This window comes from Podarcis filfolensis (genome assembly GCF_964270895.1).
Source record: "Podarcis filfolensis genome assembly, chromosome: 8".
Classification (NCBI taxonomy): domain Eukaryota; kingdom Metazoa; phylum Chordata; class Lepidosauria; order Squamata; family Lacertidae; genus Podarcis; species Podarcis filfolensis.
In genome coordinates, this window is record NC_139611.1 from 62,093,757 (window position 1) to 62,116,917 (window position 23,161).

Genomic DNA, 23,161 nt, shown 5'->3' on the forward strand with positions numbered 1-23,161 from the left:
ACCTTTTTATCTGGCACAAGCACATCCAGGAAGCTTCACGGTGGAGTGAAGATTTGAACCCAAGTCTCTTTGGTCTTAGTCTCAGTGTACCACACTGGCTGTCTATTCCCTCATTGCACAGCTAAAATTCCTCGAGAGGGGGAGAATGCCTATTAAATCAGAGGATGCTGCAGCTAGACTGCTGACAAGACACCTGCTTATTTCAACTTAGTACTCCAATACTGCATCCTCTTAACTGGCTTCTCAGAGTTTCCTGTGAAACAGTGTTTTTAAATCACTATGAAAATTGTAGCTCTAGGAGGGGACTAGAGGTCTCCTAACAACTCTCAGCACTAGTAACAACCTACAGCTCCCAGAATTCTTTGCGGGAAGCCATGTTTGTTTAAAGTGGTATGATACTGCTTTTAATGTATGGTGTGAATGTGGCCTTAGTTGAAAACAATCCTTAGTCTATTACAGCCAAAAACCACAGAGTTTTGTGTAGGGTGGTCACAGTCTTCTGTTTAAAGGACTTCTCAGGTTGAAAGGCTGTTCAGTCCTAAGGATAAATTGTTCAGTTTAACAATAAATAACCCTAACAAGGGAGAGCTGGAGGGGCCTAGAAGTTGCCCATCCACAGCTAGCAGCACCTCGACAGCACATTGAGCAGATAAAAAGCTTGCCTGGTGGCTGAGATTCTTGCATTGCAGGGGGTTGGACTAGATGACCCTTGGGGTTCCTTCCAACTCAACAATTCTATGATTCTATGACAGTCTTCTCTTCTGCAGTGAGATGTATCACATTTTTGCTGAAAGTATAGTAATGATGTCTAAATTTCCACCTGCACATATAAAGTACTGAAAGCAAATCTTATTCAAATATGTTTGTATCTGCACATATAAAACAGCAGATGCAATTTTCATGCAAATCCGTGTCATGTTTTTTTGGCGATGTGTAAGCGACCGCCCTCGTCTAGCGGCAGATTAACACAGCGTCGTTATCCATTGATGGGGACCGCGTGCAGTTCTTCCCTCCAGCCTCCAGAGGACAGCAACGCTCTCTTCAAGCAAGCCTTCTAGCTCCCCTTCTCTGTGGCAGTCCAGCGCAGCTTAGGCATTTAAGATCCCGTTCCGGGGCTATCGCGCTCTCTTCCACGCCTCCAAGATGGCCGTGAGTAGCTTGTGTTTGAGGAGTTGCGCGGAGGGACCCCTTGAATCCGCCGCCATCCTTCCGCGTCCGAGTCCTTCTGGGCAGGAATTTACTCAGACGCGGCGGGGAAGGGCTGGGGGCTTTCCGTGGGGCCGTTTTGGGAAGCGGCGAGAGTCTCGCCGGGCGGGGAGGGAGGGCCGTAGGAATAGCTGGCCCTGTGGCTAAACCAGGCTAAGGAGTCGAGCTTCCTCCTTTGGAGAGGCCTTAAACGTGGGTCTGGAGATACTGTGGTCCTCCAGGCCCTCTTATCTCTGACCATTGGGCAAGCTGACTGGGCCTGATGGGATGTTTCATTCCCATCCTCCATTCCACACTCGGTTCTCTTTGGGGTGCGCGCTCCGGGAAATCAGTGCATCCCCCAAACTTCACTTTCTTTGGGGCTGCATTTTCTAACCCAAGATGCTTTTCCTTGGGTGATAGGTGGTTGCCAGCTCTCCCTTCTGTTTCTTCTCCCCCCCGCCTCCAACTTGGGTTCTTTGAGAACAGCATGATAACACGAGAAAAGCAGCCAATGCAATTTGCCCTGTTGCTTTTGTCTCCATGCTTGAAAAAGCTTTGCTTGCTGAATTCTGTAGATGTAGTTCTCTCTCTTAAGGCTGAAGGGTTTTTTTGGGGGGGGGTGCTGGAGGGCTTGAGGGATAGAATACCTCATGCAAGAAAAGTTCATTGCACACAGAAAGTTGGTATGTTGTTTGAAAGGCTAGTTTAGAATATTTCTACCTAGCATGCTAGAAGTCTAGGGAAAGGGAATGTGTTTGCTATCTAGTTGTTTTTGTTGTGCTTTTTCTGGGCAAAGCCAGTCCAAAGTAGTTTACAAACAACAAAAATGGCAGGTATAAAAAGTCAATGTTACTAAAAACAGGGCTAAAACAAATTCATGATGTTAAAAACAAACCAGGACCTGTTGGGTTGTCTGCATGTCTGGGTCTTGTTGTGTTTACCTTCGTGTATTGGTCATCACCCTCACTATATTTTAAAGATACTGTAAGTTGCAGTTACCCCTTGTAAAGTATTGTATTTATCTCTTGCTGAGTTTGGTTTATAGCCATGCTTATGAACAGCCTATTAAAACTCTACTTAGGGTAGCTACCAACAGGTTTTTACAGAAACACTTCAAACTTTGAAACAGACATCTAGAATTAGGAACCATCTTAACAATTACTGTGTTTCTCATGGTGCTGCTTATTCTCCTCTATAAGGTGCTCATGTGATAGCGGTGGTACATATATTGATGTTGAGGTATTGGAAGGCTTCCAGTAGAAAAGGCTTTGGGATAGGATTTTTCAAGAGCCTGTACTAATCACATTTTGTTGGCTAGTAGGCTGATTTTCTTTTTCTTGAAGCTTTCTTACTAGAGCAGAGTAAGGGGACTGGGCAGACAAAGGAGTTTGATGGTAGTTTGGTCCTTTTCCTCAAGTGGATGGGCAGTGTCATCAGTATTGGTGAGCCATAACATTTGGAGAGGGTAGGGTCTAGTTCAGGAATCTCTCTAAATTGCAATAATGAGAGATGAATATGGAGAACACCACAAAGAGGGGTGGAGTGGCCACTTGAAGGCCTTTTAGGGTCCAGGGCAAGGATGGGGAACCTTTGGCTCTCTGGCTGTTGCAACTCCCATCATTCCTGACCTTTGGCCATGCAGGATGGGACTGATGGGAGTTAGAGTCTAACATAATGTGGGGTGGGGCACACATTCGCCACCCCAGTCTAGGGTTTCATGCTAAATTGCCAACATGGGGACAGAAGATATGCTTGTAAACGTTAAGCGTCTTATGAAAACTTGTCCCAGCCCTTGTGTTATGCCGTGTGAGTTGGGTATAGGGAAAAGCTGTCGCTGGTTTAACTGCTTTCTTTCCCCCACCATTGCACAGCAACAAGACAAGGGTGAGAAGGAGAACCCCATGCGGGAGCTGCGCATCCGCAAACTCTGCCTGAACATCTGTGTTGGGGAAAGTGGAGACAGGCTCACCCGGGCAGCCAAAGTGCTGGAGCAGCTCACAGGCCAGACTCCTGTTTTCTCCAAAGGTAAGCTTTTTTGGAAGACTGTTACTGAAGTTTCTAGAGCAAGAAGGCTGAAATTTTATTCATACCATTATATTTTTTGAAAAACAGAAGGAGGATCAGTTTCCGTGCAGGATGTATAGCAGTGTTTCCAAAGTTATTTAAGACCATCAGTGGTCTGGAAACTTCATTTGCTTCCCCTTGCCCAGACTTCTCTTTTTGTTGTGTGGGTGGGCACCCTGGTCCAGCTTAACACATGCACAGCATGGTGACTAGGGCAAAAGAATAGGTAAAAGGTAAAGGTACCCCTGCCTGTATGGGCCAGTCGTGACCGACTCTGGGGTTGCGCGCCCATCTCGCTTAAGAGGCCGGGGACCAGCGCTGTCCGGAGACACTTCCGGGTCACGTGGCCAGCGTGGCGAAGCTGCTCTGGCGAGCCAGCACCAGTGCAGCGCACGGAAACGCCGTTTACCTTCCTGCTATAAAGCGGTACCTATTTATCTACTTGCACTTAGGGGTGCTTTCGAACTGCTAGGTGGGCAGGAGCTGGGACCGAACGACGGGAGCTCACGCTGCCGCGGGGATTCAAACTGCCGACCATACGATCGGCAAGTCCTAGGCACTGAGGTTTTACCCACAGCGCCACCCGCGTCCCAGGGCAAAAGAATAGGGATAGATTATTGCCCCCAGGGCAGGAAGTCAGGGAATGGGTTGGCCCACCTCACAGTTCTCTGTACATCAAATTGTATTGATTTTGAACTGGAATCCACATTTCATGCTTTCTGTTCTGTAGTATCCAGGTCTTTGTCCTTTGCAGACTTCCCTTTAACTATGAATGCTAGAAACCTTTAAAAAAGAGAACTAGATTCTTAAGTTAGTCTATCAGTATTACCAAAAGTAGATTTTAGCTCAGGCCTCTCTGTCTAGTGCTCTCTAGAAGTTTGGGCAGCAACTTCCAGCAGCCTCACTAAGCACAGCTAGTGGGTAAGTGTAATGGAACTTGTCCAAAAACATATGGTGAGTACTAGGTTGGGAGAAGTTTAAGCCATTGACTGGGGCTGCTTACAGCTGGTGTTTTTGTTGGGGAATTGCCACTCAAACCCATTTCCTGATCAGCAGTGATGCATGCCTTCCCCTCTTTGTGCTTGCAGTCACGTGGCCTGTCAACAAGTTTTCTGTATAGCTTGTTTGCAGATGTGGACTTACTGTTTGGAAGTTGTAATCTTAAACTTGGAGCTGGGTGTTTGGTGGACATTTCTGACCACCATATTTTTGTTTTCCTTGAATATGGCATGTCATATCTGTCCTTTTGCTGACCCTTTGAGCAAACTTAAGAAATGTTGTGTTTCTTCTTCAGCTCGATACACAGTCAGGTCCTTTGGGATCAGGAGAAATGAGAAGATAGCCGTTCACTGCACTGTACGCGGGGCCAAAGCTGAGGAGATCTTGGAGAAAGGGTTGAAGGTGAAGTGATGTCCTTGCTGTATTTGGATGCTTTCTTAAGAGAACTTGGCACATGCAAAGTGGAAAATGTCAAAGCTTAAAGCTGATGTCAATGTTTCAGGTGCGAGAATACGAGCTGAGGAAGAATAACTTCTCTGACACCGGCAACTTTGGCTTTGGAATCCAGGAGCACATTGATCTGGGGATTAAATACGATCCTAGTATTGGTATCTACGGCCTGGACTTCTATGTGGTTTGTATACTTAGCTTACCCTTTTGCATTCTTAGGCTGTAATCCAGAGGTCATGTCTGTAGAGTTGTTTTGTCAGTCTTACTCACTCTGAGCATTGGTGCCACTGCAGTGGTAGCTGCCATTTTCTGCATGGTTGGACACACAAGAGAGGGGCTGTTACCCTAAAACAAATCTGGGGATCCTGAACTTAAGCTGTAGCAAGTGCACTTGGTGCATGCATGCAAATATTTATTGATAGAAGTATTTTTATCCTTCCATATAAAAAATCAAAATTAAATTAAACAGCTGCAAAGATCCATTGGCATAAAAGGTCCTTCAAGATATGCCTGAAAGTCAGAAGCAAGGATGCCTGCTGAATCTCTCCTGGAAGACTATTCCACAGTGTGAGAACAGCAACACTGAATGCCTGATTTATAGTTGAGGCTAGTTGGGCCTCTATAAACACAGGAGAAAACTAAATGCTCTCCACAGAGAGTCTCTGTGATTGACCTGGTATATAAGGGCTCAGCAAATCCTTAAGGTATCCTGAGACCAAGTTGTTCAGGGTTTGTAGATCAACACAAGAGCCTTGAACCTGGCCAAGTAGCATAAAAGGAGTCGGTGCAGAAGTTTTAGCAAAGGTGTCACATGCTTTCAGCTCCCATCAGTGGTCTAGCTGCTGCATTCTGCACCAGCTAGAGCTTGTGGACCAGAATGTGCCATGATATTTTATTATTCCAGTCTGTATCTAGTTAACATTTGTATCTATGGACACCTGAGTTACGTATGAGGTTAGGTAGGCCCAAAACGTGTGGTGTGATGTGTGTGGGCCCTCTTCCTACTCTCTGCCCCTGTGCTATGACAACTGGTAACAGCTGTAGAAAGGGAACCGTGTGGTTTGGCCAACTGACACTTCTTACTTTCTCTGCAAACTTTGCCATTAAATATGCTCATGTTCAAATTCCCACTTTGTCAAGCTTATTGGGTGAGAAGAGTCTCCTTTCTTAATCTATTTTAGCTGACAGGGCAGCTGTGAGAATTAAATAGGACCAGATTGTAAAAGCATCAACTGAAAAGCACTGCTGGAATGACTGCTGCTGTTCTTTACTGCTGCAGCCATACAGTCCTGCAACAGAATCGTTTTTTGAATAATTTACTGTGTGTTCCTAGGGTGAGACTGAAACGTATGTCCAATGAAGCACTGCTGACATTGTTCTTAAGATAATTTTAATTGGCTTACTGAAAGTTCCCTTGTTATGCTTACTGTTTTAAAAATAGATTGCTTATTTATTTATTTCCCAGATTCATTTTCTCCAGATTTTTTTTTTACAAAAATTAAACACAGAGAGTTAAAAATATATATAAAATACAGTAGTTTAAAAGTAATTAAACTATGCTGGAATCAAAAGGATGTTGTCAGTTTTCTACTCTGTTTTTTGATAGTCAGTTTTGGGGTAAGTCTCTGTGGGGGTCACGCAGGCGGAAAAGTGGCTTTACAAGGAACACATTAAATAGCTGTTCATGTAACATTATGTCTAAAGATTCTTTAAAAGGAGCATAGGAATTAGTCCTAAGCAAGTGATGCTCGTGATGGCTTTGCTTAGCTCATTAATGTTGGAAGGTGGGGTATAGCATTTTAATCTTCAGACCTACATCTGAGGTAGGTTAGTCTAGGAGAGTGACTTGCATCAGATCGCCCAGCTCTTCCTTGTTACCCAGGTCCTGCATCCAAATTCTTGGGTGCTATGGATAACTTGGGTGCTTTTCTTAAATTTCTTTCTTGAACACTATGAAAGATTGAAGTCTATCTGAAAAGGCTTTCTAAAGGTAGGTCTTCAGGACTCAACGAGGCTTGTGTTTCTGCTGCAGGTTTTGGGCAGGCCAGGCTTCAGCATTGCTGACAAGAAGCACCGAACTGGTAGCATTGGGGCCAAGCACCGAATCAGCAAGGAGGAAGCCATGCGTTGGTTCCAGCAGAAGGTAGGTTTTGCTGCATTTTAAGCTGCGAACAAGCTTGCAAAACATGTTTAGTCTGCTTTGTTGACCTCTTTCTGTTAGACCAAGATATCTAAAAGAAACTATCCCTGCTCCCCCCCAAGTGTACAGTGATGCCAGAATCAATTGGAGGCTTAACAGTACAATCTAGTGCTATCAACAGTTTCTAACCTTAGCATCTTTAGGATAGGGTTTACAATTAGCTTGGCCCCTGTCAAACAGTCAGGGAGAGCAGAGGTATGTTGACCTTTGCCACCTGGCCAAGCTCAAGGTTCTTGTGTTAATTCACAAAGCCCTGAATAACTTTGGCCCAAAGTACTGTAAGGGCAGTTATGATATCTTATGCTCCACCTAGATCACTGAGGTCATTTGATGGAGCACTTCTTGGTGTTTTGCATACTTCTGAAGCCCAATCAGCCTTCACTAGGGACCAAGCCTTTAATGTGGCAGACACTGCCCTGTAAAACTCCCTACCAGTAGAGGTTTGGCAGGAATCACCCCTGCCTTCTTTTAGATGTTTCCTAAAAAGGATGTTGTTTAGACAGGCCTTTGAAATGTGAATTTTTCCAATTTGCAATTTATTTGTTTTTATTGTAATTTTTGTATGTTGTAAATAGCCTTGTATTTTTATGGAAGTGCTGTTTATAAGTATTTAAATAAAATAATTGTGCTCAGTTCTTACCTTCCACTTCTAAAAGAATCCCAGTACATAAGTCTTCAGCAGTTCTGATAGTTTGGAACAGTTTTGGAGAGCTGCATTGAATTGTTAGTGTTTGCCTACATTAGTCTAATGGATTAACAAATGTAAAAGATGTGTGTGACCTGTGCATTCTGCAGCAAGGTGGATGGAGATTTCGGGGGTGGGGGGCAATTCATACAGTTCTTCACAGTATTGGGAAATGTTGTGAGCAGCATCTCAAAAGTATTTGAAATATGCTTCCACATGGCAAGATCATTATTTGCAATGTGTAAGCTTCTCTTTTATAGCACTATTCCTGCTTAAATGGCTTGTAAATATACTATTGCCTTTCAGCCAATCAGAAATTGGTTCTTTTTCTGTGCCACAAAAAATCACTAATGTGTGGGCTAGTGCAATATTATAATCTGCTAACTTCTGAGTTTGTTTCCCAGTGCATCAAATCACTTTGCCGTAGACAAGATGTGGGAGAAATTTCCTGGTGGTGGCTATGCTTTAAAGACTAGTCTTTCTTGCACGATTATTTTGATAATCCTTTTCTTCTCTTGCAGTATGACGGCATCATCCTTCCTGGTAAATGAAAAGTTTCCAGTATAAAAAAGTCAATAAATTTTTCCACCATTTAACTTGCTGCTGTGTATTTTGTGGTCATTTATCCTTTGCTGAGCCACTATATCTGTTTGTCCTTTCCATGTTGTGTCTCAGGAGCTATTGTCTGCCTAATCCAGAGGCATGGCAAAAGCTGCTATAGGAGGAGGACTGTGTAGACATACAACATGATTTCAAACAGTTCCTGAAGCCTATCATTTGGCAGGGTAACTTCAATTCGTATTCTCTGTGTGTAGTGGAGCAGAGTCTTTGCTCAGACTGCCTTTTAGCATATTCTATTACTAATCCCCTTTTTCCAGTTCTGATCTGTATTCAATATTTGATAGACAGCTGGAGTACCGTGGGTGATACTTTTAGTTTTGGGTGGGTTGTAAAAAAAACCCCATTGGCCTTCTTGGCTCGGACAGCCAGCCAGACGTTTCCTGAGATCAAATTAGTAGCGCTCCTTGAAAAGCACAAGGCACAAGTGAGAACATGAAGGAGAATTAAATATATTCTGAGTCTTCACAAGATGTGCCATCCAAAGACACACAAAATGAGTTACTTCCTCCCCAAATGGAGCTAGCTCAAAGCCAGTCTAATGAGAAATAATTGCTCTGACCTAAGAGCCAAATGGGTAGATGAGAGGAAGGGCCCATGGAGGATGGCATTTAGCATGTTGTGTCTGCACTTGTTGGGGAAAGCTGAAGGCTTGCTGTGATAACAGTGGAATACAGTGGTACCTCGGGTTAAGAACTTAATTCGTTCTGGAGGTCTGTTAACCTGAAACTGTTCTTAACCTGAAGCACCACTTTAGCTAATGGGGCCTCCCGCTGCCGCCGTGTGATTTCTGTTCTCATCCTGAAGCAAAGTTCTTAACCCGAGGTACTACTTCCGGGTTAGCGGAGTCTGTAACCTGAAGCATATGTAACCCGAGGTACCACTGTATACCACCTCTTGGTCAAGGTGGGGACAGACAAAAATGAGCTGGCATGGCAGATTTAATTTTTTATGGTAATTGAAGGGGCTGTAGCTGAGTGGCGGAGTACCTAACTATGGACACAGAATGCCCAAGTTGAGTGTTGAACTCTCCAACTAAATGCATCATAGGAAAATTGCTCTGGAAAGACCTATCTTTTTTTTATTATTTTGAGGACAAATGTTGGCACCAAAATTACACAGTGCAGGAATTTCTACCTATTTAAACTGCAAGTAGCAATGGGAGCCGATCCAGATAAGGACTGCCAAGGGGAGGGATGTTTTCCTTCCCGTTTTAATTGCTACCTGTAGAAATTTAAAAAAGAAATCCACATATTTCCTGTTGCATCCTTACTTAGTAGATACTATTGGGTTAGATGGACCTGGTATAAAACAGCCTCATAATTGGCAGGAGGCAGGCCTGTGTGAAAACAGGAAAATCTTGTCCCTTCCTTGGTAATGGTTGCACTTTTTCTTGGGAGGCTTATGCTGCCTTGTACAAAAGGCTGTCACCACAATTGTACATTCCCCTGTGTTTGATTCAGCTCAGTACAAACACTTCCAAGCACACGTGCCCTCTTTGCCCGGGGTGGTGGGGGAGAATGCTGTCAGCCACCCTGCAATTAACTCAGCTTCATTTGCCTCTTATAATTATTCTGTCCCCTAGCAACGTACTTCCTTGAGGCATGGCGTGAAAGAGAAATTATTAATGTAAAAGGTTTGATGAGAAACCCTTTTGTTCTTATGGGTGGTACTCCAGGGATGGGGAGGCTGTAAAACTGTAAGGGCCTGAATGGGCAGTGTCAAAGCCAGGTATGAGAGTGCAGGATTTGCAGCCTAAATCCCTTCCTTGAAAACTTCAAGAGAGTCATTGGTTGACAGAACACACCGAATGCCATTTCAAAGTTCCACACCACATAGATGACACAACACAAATTTGTAAAGTGTGCTTCAGATTTTTAATTTAGACCTCAAGAATCCTATATCTCAGTGACGCAGTTCATTCAAGGTAGGCCTTAAGCGTCACACCTTTCTTTTAAAAAACTGGTGGTGATATTTGGGGGTAGAAGCTGAGGGACGGGGCGTTATATTTCAGCTCAAATGACATCTTCAGGTTTCGCTTGAGGGACCAGAAATTGTGCTTTAAAAGTGTTATTAAAGTAAAACCATGGGCAGGAGGTGCTGTATTCAGCCCTGTTACTTATTTTTCTGTGAGGTAAGCTAGAGTACATGGGTAACTAATTTGTGGCCCTCCAGATGCTCTTGCACCCCATTAGCCCCAACAGTCAAGAATGGGGGTTGTCCAATAATACCTGGAGGGCTGCAGGTTAGCCTCCCCTACTGTAGTAAGACAGTGCTAATTCTCTAAAGCAAGTTTGGGGGACCTTTGGCCTTGGAAGTGTTGCTGAACTACAATTCCCATCAGCCTCAGCAAGCATGGCCAGTGGCCAGGGATGATGAGGTTTGTATTTCTGCAACATTCAGAGGACCAATAACTGCCCACACCTGCTCTACAGGTAAAATATTTATCTCCTGGAAGCTGGCAAAACCAAGGCATAAATGAGATTTTTAAAGAAGTATTTCGACGTTCTTGTGAACCCCCTGATCATGCCAGCTGAGGCCAGTTCTGACTGTTTCCTCCATTCCATCCAACCAACCTCTCACCCTTAAATGCTGACCGTTGCTGAGGCAGCTGAGCTGGCTCTGGAGCCCCTGGTGCTTGAGTGCGGAAGGGCGATGGTGCAGCAGGAGACCCCCACGGTGCCTTCAGAAAGTTCTCCTTCCTCTGTCCATTCGTTCAGGTCCGGATTGTAGGCGTGGATGCTCTTCTGATACTTTTTCCCACTCTCATTCCAACCACCGACAACCAAGATCTGCCCACCGAGGGTGGCCACCCCTGCCATGCTCAAGCCGGTGGGCAGGGGGGCCATGTGGCTCCACTGGTTCGTGGAAGGGTTGTAGCACTCCACAGGGATGACGTCCACCCTCTCCCCCCGGGGACCCAACTGGCTGCCGCCCAGGACGTAGGCGCGGTCTGCTAAGGTGGCAGCGCAGTGCCAGCCTCGGGGGCTGCTCAGCCATGCACCGTCTCGCCACGAATCTGTGGCAGGGTCATAGCTGCAGACGGTACGGGAGTAGGCGTTGTTGACGTAGCCGCCCGTCACCAGGATCTTGCCATCAATGACCACGCTGGCATGGCAGCAGCGGGGCAAGTCCATGTTGGCTTTGGCTTGCCAGGTGTTGGCTGAAGGGATGTAGCATTCAAGAGAGACTAGGGTCCCCTTGGCATTACGTCCCCCGATGGCATAGAGGTTCCCATTGAATGCGCTGAGGCTGAAGTGAGTTCTTCTGTGCGACATGCTGGCCAAGTGCAGCCAGGTGCCGAAGCGGGGATCATACCTGCAGAGGGGAAGAGAGTTTGTCATTGTCGCCACTGAGTGTGATGGCTATGCTCTGCCTCCATAGTTGGAGCAGTAATGCCGCTGAATACCAGCTGATGGGAACTGCAGGAAGAGAGAGTGCTCTTGTGCTTGGGGCCTGCTTGTGGGTTTCCCACAGGCATCTGCTTGGCCACAGTGAGAAGAGGATGCTGTACTTAATGGACCATTGGGGTGATCCAGCAGGGACCACAGGTGTTGCTGTGTTGGCTTCTTATGTGTGGTTGAAGCAGGGGATCTGAGTTTGCCTAGTGAGGCTATCAGGGTAACAGTTTGCGGTCCCACTCCTCAGATGGAGCCCCTAGCAAACCTGAGACCAGTTAACATAAGGGATCTCAGGTTATACTTTTTCTAAATACAGTCATACCTCAGGTTACAGATGCTTCAGGTTGTGCATTTTCGGGTTGTGAACTGCGCCAAACCCGGAAGTACCAGATGGTGTGCAGATGCAGCACTGCGGGTTGCGAACGTGCCTCCAGGATGGATCACGTTCGCAACCCGAGCATCCACTGTAAATAAATGCAGCAGGGCCATAAGCCCACTAAGCCCAGAGTCATAGAGAACATTCCTTTTTTCTAGGTGCCCCTGGGGGAAAAGACCTACTGCCTCAAAACACATCTAAAGTTCCTCTGCCTGTTGTGCCCCTTAATTTTTTGGCTCAAACGGATGTCTATTATAATGTCTCTCTCACCCATGAAATAATGTTTTGTGACATGCCTTAGGCTTCTGTTCTCAATAAAAATCAGGGTTAGAAATAAGTACCTTCCCCTGTCCATAGGAACATAATATAAGAGCCTGGCTGCTGAATCAGCCCAAATGCCCTTCTAGTTCAGCAGCCTGTTCCCAGTGGCCAACCAGATGCCTATGGAGAAAGTGTAAGCAGGACCTGAGTGCACCAGCAACTCTCCCCACTTGTGATTCCCAGAAGCTGGTCATCAGAGGCATCTTCCCTCCAATACTGGAGGCAGCATGCAGCCCTAGCAGCCTAGGATAGCCTTTTCTTCCATACACCTCAGTCCATCTCACCACCCCAAAACCCTTCAAGCCTTGCTAGCTGTTTGCCCTGAAATGGACCTGTTCAGTGGTGAACCCCCCACCAGCTTTAGAATGCCTTACCTCTGAAAGTATGTAAGACATCTACAGGACTGTCATTAAGAAGCCAACTTAAAATATGGCTTCTTACACAAGCATTTAGAGATTGATACTGATATTCAGATCTATCTGTCTACCTACCTATATGTGATTTTTATTTAGTGATGCTATTTTTCAAACGAGGTTCTTTTTCTCTGCCCTGTGAGGCAGTTTATATATCAGGTGTGAGGAACCTCAGCCCCAGGGGCGACGTACAGCCCACTGGATCTCTCTACTTGGCCCATGGGACTCTCCCCAGGCCACACCTCTCACCTGCCCCACTTCATTCTGTCTTTGAATTATTTTTTTCTGGCTGGAATGTGTCTTTGAGCTTTGACAATGCCTCTTGCTTGCCTAGATGGAGGATAGAGAGGGCTGGGTGTACAGAAACTAGTCTACTGTACAAAGGTAAAATTCACATTTGTTGCTCTGCCTACTTGTGCCTCTGGCAGGTGACCCCAGTATATCCAGGGCTGGGAAACTGCTGGCCTCTTCAGATGTTGCTGGACTACAGCTCCCAAAACCATTGTCCATGATGGCTGGGGATAATAGGAATTGGAGTTGGGCCATGGATACCCCAACATGGATTTAGAAGATTTCAGGCATGAGGAAGACCCCTGCTTGGGAACCCTATAGACAGTGTCAATCAAGGTGCAACCTCCCCATTACCTGCACAGGTTGTTAACTGCATGCTTTGCCTGGTTCCGGGCATCAGTTTGATCCTCTCCGCCAGCCACGTAGAGGAATCCGTCCATCACCACAACACATTGGTTAAAACATTTGGTAGGCATCTCTGTTAGCTTATTCCAGTTTCCTTCTTGATCTCTGTAGCTTACATCTTTGCTAAGAGCTTTCTCAGCCGAGCACGGGCGGCCCCCAACCATGAGCAACACTTTACGGCTTCCTCGAATCTTGGTCCTTCTGGACTGGAGGTCATTTTGCTGATATGGTAGCAAGTGGTAATTCATAGCGTCTACCAGGAGCTTGTGGCATTCTGGGTTCTGCATCATGCACGGCACAGGCTGGATGTAGTTGATCAAGTCGTGAGCCGGGATCGTGCCAAATCGGACATTGTTCAGGAGGTCGGCGGCGTGTTTGATCCGCTTGGGATCAAACTCGATCCATTTCATGACGATCTGAAAGACCACCACCTCATTGGGGAACTGAAGGTTGTCGTCCATCAGCAGCTCGTTGAGCTGGTCGAAGGTGAGTTTCATGAACTGTTCAGTGTCGGAGAACTCCAGGAAGCATTCCCGGATGAACTTCCTTGCAGCATCCTTTGCCTGGCTGAGATTGTAGGTGTCTGCCAGGTTGGCGATGTACATCCAGTTTTCCACATTCATCTCCTGGATGAGGAAGTCGGTGCACATGTTGAGCAGAGCATACATCCTCAGGCGGCTGGCTATGGAAATGGTGCTCCCAATGGTGTACAGAGAAAGGTTCAGCTTTCCGGTGTAGGTGTAGGCAATGGCGGTAGCCAAGCCTAAGGAGGAGGCATCTTTGAGGTCCACTTGTTGAAGGTTTGGGTCTTTTTTCAGCAGGCTTCTGAAAAACTCGCTGCAGGAAGACATGACCAACTTGTGAACGCTGAAGGATTTTGTTTTTGTGACGATAGTGAGGTCACAGAGGAAACGCTCCTGGTGCATGAGGCTCATCTCCTCCAGAACACTGGTTCCGTGGCTAGGATTTGTGACTTCTGTGGCAGTGCAGAGGAAGCCACCTGAACCATTTTCAAACAAGCTGTCCAGTTGCTGATGGTGGTCAATGTCAAGAGAAGAGTCCTCTACCATGGTGACATTTGTAGACGTCTCCGTCTTCGACGGCTTGCTCTTCTTTGGGGCTTTCTTCTTGGGTGCCATTGGAGCGGAAGCGTGGCCTGTAAGGCGTATTAAGGAGAACGCTGCTTTGTAAAGGAATATCATAGGTGACATATATATTGGCCTCCTGCACAAAATGGATGGAGGAATTTGAAAGAGACAAGAGTGGGGAACCTGTGGCCCTCCAGATGCTGCTGAACTACAATTCCTATCAGCCCCAGGATGGATGGCCAGTTGCCAGAGGCAATGGGAGCTGTAGTTCAGCAACATCTGGAGGGTTCCCTATGCCTCTACTATCAACTGCAATTGCATTTAGATGTGGTCCTAATCTAGGAGCCAAATGCATTCTACCCCCCACCCCCTGTTTCTCTAAAGCCCTTGGGACTGTCTGGAGGCCACAACCCATTCTTAGCCACACCCTCTATCCCCAGGCCACACCTCTCACCTGCCCTACTTCATACTCTCCTTGGGTATTTTTGCCTAACTGGAATTCATGGGCGTAGCCGGGGGGGGGGTGAGCTCCATGGGTATAGCCAGCATTTTTGTTAGGGGGGCAGGCCTTTTCTTAAGGGGGGGCAGTACCTCAGTTTGCTATGTATTTTCATTGATTTAGGGGGGCAGCTGCCCCCCCGGCTATGCCTATGGGGAGGTCCCCCCCAGATCAAGTAAAACAATAGAAAAACTTAACTTCTTGACTAATCCCGTCAGTTCTGCCACCTCCCAACAAAAGTCATCCCCCTCCAAAAAAATTCCTGGCCACGCCCATGCTAGAATTTCTTTGACTTCTGCAAATGCCTCTTACTTACTTGGATGGGGGCTAGAGGAGGGGCTTGTGGATGTGTGGATAAACCAGCCTATTTTACAAAGCTAAAATTAACATTTATTGCTCTGACCACTTTTGCCTCTGCCCACCCCCCCCCTGGTATTTTATTTGTTGCATTTATATCCCACCTTTCCCTCCAAGGATCTCAAGGTGACATACTTAGTCCTCCCCCCCTCCTTTTATCCTCACAACAACCCTGTGAGGTTGGTTAGGCTGAGAGGCAGTGACTGACTCAGAGTCACCCAGGGGGCTTCATGGCCGAGGGAGATCAAAACCTGGTAGTCTGACACTCTAACCAAGATTTGTGGCCCCCTAGGAAGTTGCCAGGAAGCGAACACGGCCTTTGGGCTGAAAAGGCCGATCCCTGGATCAGACAATACTGAGCTGGTTGGACCATTGGTTTGACTGGGTAGAAAGCAGCCTCCTGTGTTCCTGTAAAGTAAAGGTAAACGGACCCCTGACTGTTAGGTCCAGTTGCGGACGACTCTGGGGTTGCGGCGCTCATCTCGCTTTAGTAGCCAAGGGAGCCTGCATACAGCTTCCGGGTCCTGTGGTCAGCATGACTAAGCCGTTTCTGATGAACCAGACCAGAGCACGGAAACGCCGTTTACCTTCCTGCCGGACTGGTACCTATTGATCTACTTGCACTTTGATGTGCTTTCAAACTGCTAGGTTGGCAGGAGCAGGGACTGAGCAACGGGAGCTCACCCCGTCGCGGGGATTTGAACTGCCGACCTTCCAATTGGCAAGCCCTAGGCTCTGTTATTTAACCCACAACGCCACCTGCGTCCAGTAAAATGGGCCAGTATTATTACTGTCCTAGCACAAAGCTGGCAGGGTGGGCCTGAGGCTTTAAAATAGTAGCTTGGCCCAGGTCAACCAAGGGAGCTCTTAGCTGTGGTGTGATTTGAACCAGGGAGTTGCTCCCTCACTGTTAAGCTCTGTACAGTTCTTTTTGCAGAAACCCATCGTGGGAGAATAGAGTATACGATTTAGGCTGCTGCGTGTAACTGAAAGCATAGGCTGTGTCTCTGGGCAAGACAGGCACCTTATCTTCCACAACACAGAGAAAAGGTTGGTGTACCCTTCTGTAATAATTCCTTCCATCAAGGCCTGCCACGTGTGGACTTCATGACTTGGGACATGCTGCATGACTGCATTTGATATCTGAACTGAGTGTGCATACAGATTCTGACCCTCCACAGGCAGGACGGCTTATTGCTAATGTTTCTCAGCTGTTTCTGTCCACCTTCCCTTCCCTCTGCTGGGGGCGGGGAGAGGAGGGAAGGAGATCTGAGCTCCTGGGTGACAAACCTGTTTGTTACAGGCCAGAAATAGCCAAAGTGCCTCTCTGTCTTGCATCTCTCAGAGCTGGACGTAAAGATCAAATTTCTGGAGGGTTAAGCAATTGGCAATTCTTAGAACAGGATGGGGAGGAAGCAAAGTCCTAGGCTAGGGTTGCCAACTTTTTTACCAGCCCTTGTAGCTGTGCCTTTAATAGGAACTTGATCTGCGGACATTTGTAAGCGTTAAGGATCTAGATGGAGTAGCACACCCTCTGAAAGATCAGGCTTTCAGTCTAACAGTGTTTCTGGACCCAGCTTTGCCTCTGGGGGGCAGGTTGTTGCTGTGGCCACAGAGTGTGCTTTGTGCATCTGTGACTAAGGTGCTAGCTGCAACCCTTCTTGCAGAAGGCAGATCGAGCCACAATTACACAAGCTTTGATTACATGTAGGTTGGACCATTGCAACATCTTCTGCTGACTCTGAAGACTGTTGGACAACTATACTCTGCTACTGCCACAGACTCCTTATTGACAGACTCTGTATCTATTTAGTAAAGGTAAAGGTGGCTCTCAGTGTATTTTTGAAGCCCAGTTCTAAATACGCAGTTTGGGTCTGTGAAGGACCCCTCCCCTTGCTCCCTCTGCAGGACTCTGCTCACCAGTGAAGACTTTCTGAAGAGGCTTTCCTCTGCATCTTACCACCATGTGATGTGCAATTGGAGAGTACACAGAACGGGACCTTCCCAGAGGTGTGCCTAGGCTCTGGAAATTCTTCCCTGCCTCTTCCCTCCCAGTCTTTACGAAAATGTCCCAAGCGGACTTATTTAGACACGCTTTCCATGCTGTTTCCCAGAGTTGTATTTATGATGCTACTGGTTCCCCCTTTCCCACACACTTTTCCTAGTGGTTTTGCTTGTTCCTAAATTGGTTTTATTGTTTTGTGGTGGTTGTACTTCGGTCTGGGGACAAAAATGGTGTGCAAAATCTGTAAAGGCAATGCGAGTCCAAAACTGGGATGTGCTAGTGTGCCGCAAGCAGGGTCTGAGACTGCAATGCTAAGGCACTTTCCAGGGAGTAAGCCTCTTGAACTCGATAGGCTGTTTTTTTAAATAAAAAAACAACACTTCTGAGTAGATCCATCTACAATTGCACTGTAATGTGTGTTTTGAAAAATATATGGTACAACCTGATATGTACATAGGAAAGCCACCTTATACTGAATCACACCATTGGTCCATCTAGCTCAACATTATCTATACTGACTGGCAGTGGCTCTCCACATTTTCATACAAGGGACACTCTCAGCCTTACCTGGAGATGCCAGGGACTGAACCTGGGACCTTCTTCATTGAAAGCAGATGCTCTACCACTGAGCTACATCCCTTCTACTTAAAAGTAAACTGAGTTCAGTGGTATTTACTCCTAGGTAAGTGTGCCAAGGATTCCAGCTTGAGCCATTACATTGGATGCCTCCACTACTCTGTGTCTATTGAGCAGCAACTGGGAGGAATAGGGATGCACTTTTTCCTGACGGGGTCCTGCATTACCAGCTGGTGATGTATAAAACACTGTAGACCAGGTGGTTCCTTGATCTGATCCAGCAGGACTGCTCTTATGTGCTTACATCATAGAACATTAATTACATTCATGGAGGTGGTGCAATCGAGCCCTAAGGTATTAGCTATGGCAGCTGAAGAGAACCTCCCCATCTAGATATAGTCTACCTATTAATGAATAACAGCTGCTGGGGTGGGGGGCAAATGACAGGTGAGGATTCTTGCTTCCATGTTTTGCTTGTCAGCGTTTGTCTGGCCAGTGTAAGAAACAGGAATCTGACCTAGATGGACCCTTGCTCTGATCCAGCAGAGCTCTTATTAGCGTTCTAAAATGGATCCATATTTTTAGTGGGAGTGAGTGAAGTGTGTGTCTCCAATATAAGCCAAAAACATGCTAACTGCGATCCACATAACAAAAAATTTGGAAACACTGTAATGCAATAACTATTCAAAACAGCAACAGCAGCATCAACTATGTGAAGTTCACTGTAGGCTTATCTATGGGGCTACTAGCTGACATACCATTCACTGCTGCACAAACCATATGGCTTGCCTAAGCATTTGCGTGGAGATGGGTGCTGATTCCTGCCTTGGAGGAAATGCTTATATGAGCCATCATTCTCATTTCCCAGGGATTCCCCCTTTCCTTTCCAACTCTCTACTGAAGTTTCTAGCCAAAACAACAGCAAAGCCCAATTGAAAATGTCACTTTCTGAAAGCAAATGCACTCTTGAATTACACTGCAGAATATAGACTTGGATCCAGACTAACCAAGTGGCAATTTGGTCTCACTTAAATCAATATGAAAAGTTTAAGTCAATGGGACCCAAATGTGATTGACTTGCAGACTTAAACTGCAATCCTGTGCCCCTTAACTGGAGAATAAACCCGCTGAACTCAATGAGACTTACTTCTGAGTATAGGAACATGCCATTAATCTGGATCCAGCACATCCAACTCAATTTGCCAGTGTAAATCCCTATCAATAGCAGAATTATGTGCAAAGTTACTACTTTGTTGACTAAATATCGTATACACACAACACACAGTACAAAACCTATTGCACCACAATGTTTGGAACCTGGATATTTATTCTGATCATGTTTTAATAAAATAATAATTAGCATTTATCTCCTGCTTTGAGTTTTCAGAGCACTGTACCCATCTCAGGACATCCTCAACTGTTCTATATCTATATTCCTTCTCCCTCCACCTGCTGCCTTTTTGGACATTACCTTTGTTGACCATTTTTAAGCCCCACCGGCAGATTAGATCAGGGTTAGAATAATCTGTTTTATGTGTTGCAGTCCTCCCTCCCTCTGCTTAGAATCCCTCACTCATGGCCACCAACATGTGTTAAATTTATAAAGTGAGAGTGCACACTCAGTATCTCTTAACAGTTAAGGCATAAGTAATCAGTGTCAGGTGATACTGAGCATGCTAAATGATACGTTTACTTAGAACATAAAGAAGTGTCTTGCTAGATCAGGCCAAAAACTACTGAGTCCAGCATTCTTTGCAAGAATCCTAAGAACCAGAAATTGTCCATTACGAGACTTCCCCTCCAATCTATTCTTTTCTGCCCACCTCTAGCTTAGCTAAAATACTGCTATGGCCGTTCTGGGTCATATTTACTTTTTGGAGTGATGACTTTGTGTCGATAAATAGCTTGAGTTTGTATTTTGTTTCCCCACCCTGAAATCATGAAAAATTGTAGGTTTTAGACAACGGAAATCTAAGCCTTCTCCTGTTGTTTTTTCCACATTCCAGTCACTCACACAGCTAATGTTTCTTTCTCTTAAGAAGGATTCGCTTTGTTCCATCTGCACCCAACTTTTTAAGAGCTCAAGCGACCCGTAAACCACTCTGCAAATATTAAAGTAGAAGTGGGCAAGCTGGTTGGTTCAGGACAGACAGACAGACAGAAGGGCCTTTGCTCCCTACCTTGGCGTCAAGAGGCTGATCCAGTGGAGGGTATAGCAACCAATGCCTGTACGCTGCACAAGCTAAGAGGCACTCGGGAACCCAGGCAGACGTCCAAAATGTAGCAGCTACCCTGTCCCTCCTCCTCCTTTCCCAATTCAGCCTGGCCAGCTGACGACCCTTATCAACTCGCCAGTTGCATCCAGCTTGATAGGAGTGACGCACTACTGCCATACAAGTATGTGGTAAAAAAAAAAAAAAGACATGGGACTCCAAATGAATGTTTGGGCTCCAAGTGGGTCTGAGGTTGAAGACTATTGCATTCAGTGGTCTTAGGCAAGCCACCATTCTCTGTCTTAGCTGCTATTTGTTATGTGGGGGTGATGATTATTATAATTAAAATAATAAATAATAATAGATGGATGCCAACCAATAACAACTGACCTATCACCTTTGGCTGTGCACACACTAAAGGTAAAGGTAAGGGACTCCTTAAAGCACATAGCTCCCCCCCCCCAAAATAATACTAGGAACTGCAGTTTACCTCTCAAAGAACTACAATTCCCAGCACCCCTTAACAAACTCCACTTCCCAGGATTCTTTGAAGAAAGTCATGTGGGGTGTGTACATAGCCTTGGTCTGTTGGAAGGATTGATTATGCATGCTTGAATTACATATTCAGCAAAATGACATGGTGGGAAGAATTCTGGTGCCAGACTTTGGGGAGCCCTTGGCACTGTGCTGCTGATGCCCTCAAGTACACACATCCACTTAGCAGGGAAGAATGGCCACATGCCTTGGGCAGGTGGGCCGAGTGCTGTTGCACTCACGTCCAGCATGCAGGTTTTCCACAGACAGTGGGTCAGCCATTGTGAAAACAGGATGCTGGACTAGTTGAGCCTTTGGTCTGATCCTGCAGGTTCATCTTATGTTCTTAGGCAGCAGTGGCACCGCACATCATCATCTCTTTAAAAAGCAAGCGGCTCATCCTGGGAAAAGAAATAGAGGGCCCTGCTTCTCATAATTTTATCATGAACAAAGCTCAGTTCATAAGAAGTGTCCCACTGGATCAGACCACAGATTCATTGCCACATCTTGTGATGGTGAGATCTGTAAATTAATTTTGCATCATATGAAGAAGTAAGAGGTAAAATCAGGGATAAGGAACCTACCTATAGCCCTCCATATGTTTTAGATTTGTCTGTCTTAGAAGGTAAAAAGATAAAGGACCCCTAGACGGTCAAGTCCAGTCAAAGGCGACTGGGGTTGCGGTGCTCATTTCACTTTCAGGCTGAGGGAGCCGGCGTTGGACCACAGACAGCTTTCCGGGTCACGTGGCCAGCATGACTAAACCACTTCTGGTGCAACAGAACACTGTGATGGAAACAAGAGTGCATGAAAACGCCATTTACCTTCCCACCTCAGTGCTACCTATTTACTGTATCTACTTGCACTGGCATGCTTTTCAACTGCTAGGTTGGCAGGAGCTGGGACAGAGCAACGGGAGCTCACACCATCATGGGGATTCGAACTGCCAACCTTTCGATCAGCAAGCTCAAGAGGCTCAGTGGTTTAGACCACAGTGCCACCTGTGTCCCTGACCTGGTTGGGGTTGATGGAGGGTATTAGGTTGGAGAAAGCTGAAATAAGAGGCAAATCAAGAATGAGGAACCTGTGGCTCTCCATTGTTGGATTCTCCCATCATCAGCCATAGCATACCCTCCAACATTTCTCCAGTGAAAATAGGGACATCCCATTTGGGCCATTCCATAATGATAATTTTACTATTTATACCCCAAATATCTTACTGAGTTGCCCCAGCACTCTGGACAGCTTCCAACATATAACAACAACAACAACAACAATAAAACATTAAACATTAAAAAAACATCCCTATAAAGGATTGCCTTCAGACAGCTCGGGGGTTGGATAAAGAGAACCTCCCCATCCAACATTTCTCCAGTGAAAATTGGGACATTCTAAGGAAAATCAGGACATTCTGGGATCAAATCAGAAACCGGGACGGCTTCTGTAAATCAGGGACGTCCCTGAAAAATAGGGACACTTGGAAGATGACTGACAAGAGTTGGAAGGCCACACATTTCCCCATGCCAAGGATAAGCACTGTTGTAAGAGGAGTAACCAGTCTTGTTCTTTCCTTACAATGGTACCTCTGGTTACGAACTTAATTCGTTCCGGAGGTCTGTTCTTAAGCTGAAACTGTTCTTATCCTGAGGCACACTTTCGCTAATGGGGCCTCTTGTTGTGTGCGTGCCAGCGCACGATTTCTGTTCGCATCCTGGGGCAAAGTTCACAACCAGGAATAGCTACTTCCGGGTTAGCGGAGCTCGTAACCTAAAGCGTTCGCAACCAGAAGTGTTCGTAACCAGAGGTACCACTGTACTTAAATTCCAGTTTTGGGGTTTGTTGATGCAGACACAGGACCAGCAGTTGGTCTGGTTGGGAACTATCCAGGGCTCAGCAGAAGGACTGATCACTGGCCTAGCCCAGCTATGCTGCCGTTCATTGCTGTTTGTGTTGGGGGCCTGGCTGGCTACTTTAGGGGTGGGTGGGTGGCAGATCCACTTTTGAATAGGAAATGAGGTCTATTGCTGCCATGCAGTGGGAAAAGAGTATGTGTGAGAGTTGGAGTCTGGGTAGGGCCCCATTGGCAGCACTAGGCTTCGAGCTCCCTGAATGGTTCTGGCCCTGTAGAGACAGTTTTGTTTGCTCCTGATGCTTTGGAGGGAGAGGGATCCCCAAGAATGGATTAGGATGCAGAAAAGGCTAATATGCAACAAATTCTCAGTTGATAACAGATGGAGATTTCTGAAAGCATTTCCCACAAATTGCAGTGGAAAAAAGACTTTTAAAACAAAACACCACCCCATTAAAAGTATCTTTTATAGTAATTTTCTTATTTGAGCTATTTACTCAGTAAAGCTGAAATCCTGGCGTGTTCATACTATGTGAAAAGGCACGAAAAACCTCAGCAATCGACTCCAGGCTGAGAACATATGAGGAGAGTAGGTTCTTGCCAGCACGCAAGATGGCGGCTGCACCTCA

The 23,161-nt window shown here is 46.1% G+C and overlaps 2 protein-coding genes across 4 annotated transcripts; one reads left to right on the forward strand and one right to left on the reverse strand.

Annotated features, from left to right (window-relative positions):
• Positions 1-81: 81 nt before the first annotated feature.
• On the forward strand, positions 82-8,182 carry RPL11 (ribosomal protein L11). Its single transcript, XM_083625727.1, has 6 exons — positions 82-1,149; positions 3,060-3,213; positions 4,547-4,653; positions 4,754-4,885; positions 6,734-6,844; positions 8,108-8,182. The coding sequence occupies exons 1-6, from the start codon at positions 1,144-1,146 to the stop codon at positions 8,135-8,137; spliced, it is 540 nt and encodes a 179-aa protein (XP_083481853.1). The 5' UTR covers positions 82-1,143; the 3' UTR covers positions 8,138-8,182.
• A 1,876-nt stretch (positions 8,183-10,058) lies between these two features.
• On the reverse strand, positions 10,059-23,119 carry LOC310767932 (kelch-like protein 31). Of its 3 annotated transcripts, none has more exons than XM_083625539.1 (3): positions 23,030-23,119; positions 13,361-14,567; positions 10,059-11,522 (listed from the first exon to the last, which is right to left on the reverse strand). In XM_083625539.1, the coding sequence occupies exons 2-3, from the start codon at positions 14,548-14,550 to the stop codon at positions 10,790-10,792; spliced, it is 1,923 nt and encodes a 640-aa protein (XP_083481665.1). In that variant the 5' UTR covers positions 14,551-14,567; positions 23,030-23,119; the 3' UTR covers positions 10,059-10,789. The 3 variants fall into 3 exon arrangements, with proteins under 3 accessions (XP_083481665.1, XP_083481663.1, XP_083481664.1); XM_083625537.1 differs by lacking the exon at positions 23,030-23,119 and adding an exon at positions 20,117-20,281; XM_083625538.1 differs by lacking the exon at positions 23,030-23,119 and adding an exon at positions 20,084-20,259 and having other exon boundaries at positions 13,361-14,591.
• Between the last annotated feature and the right edge of the window lie 42 nt (positions 23,120-23,161).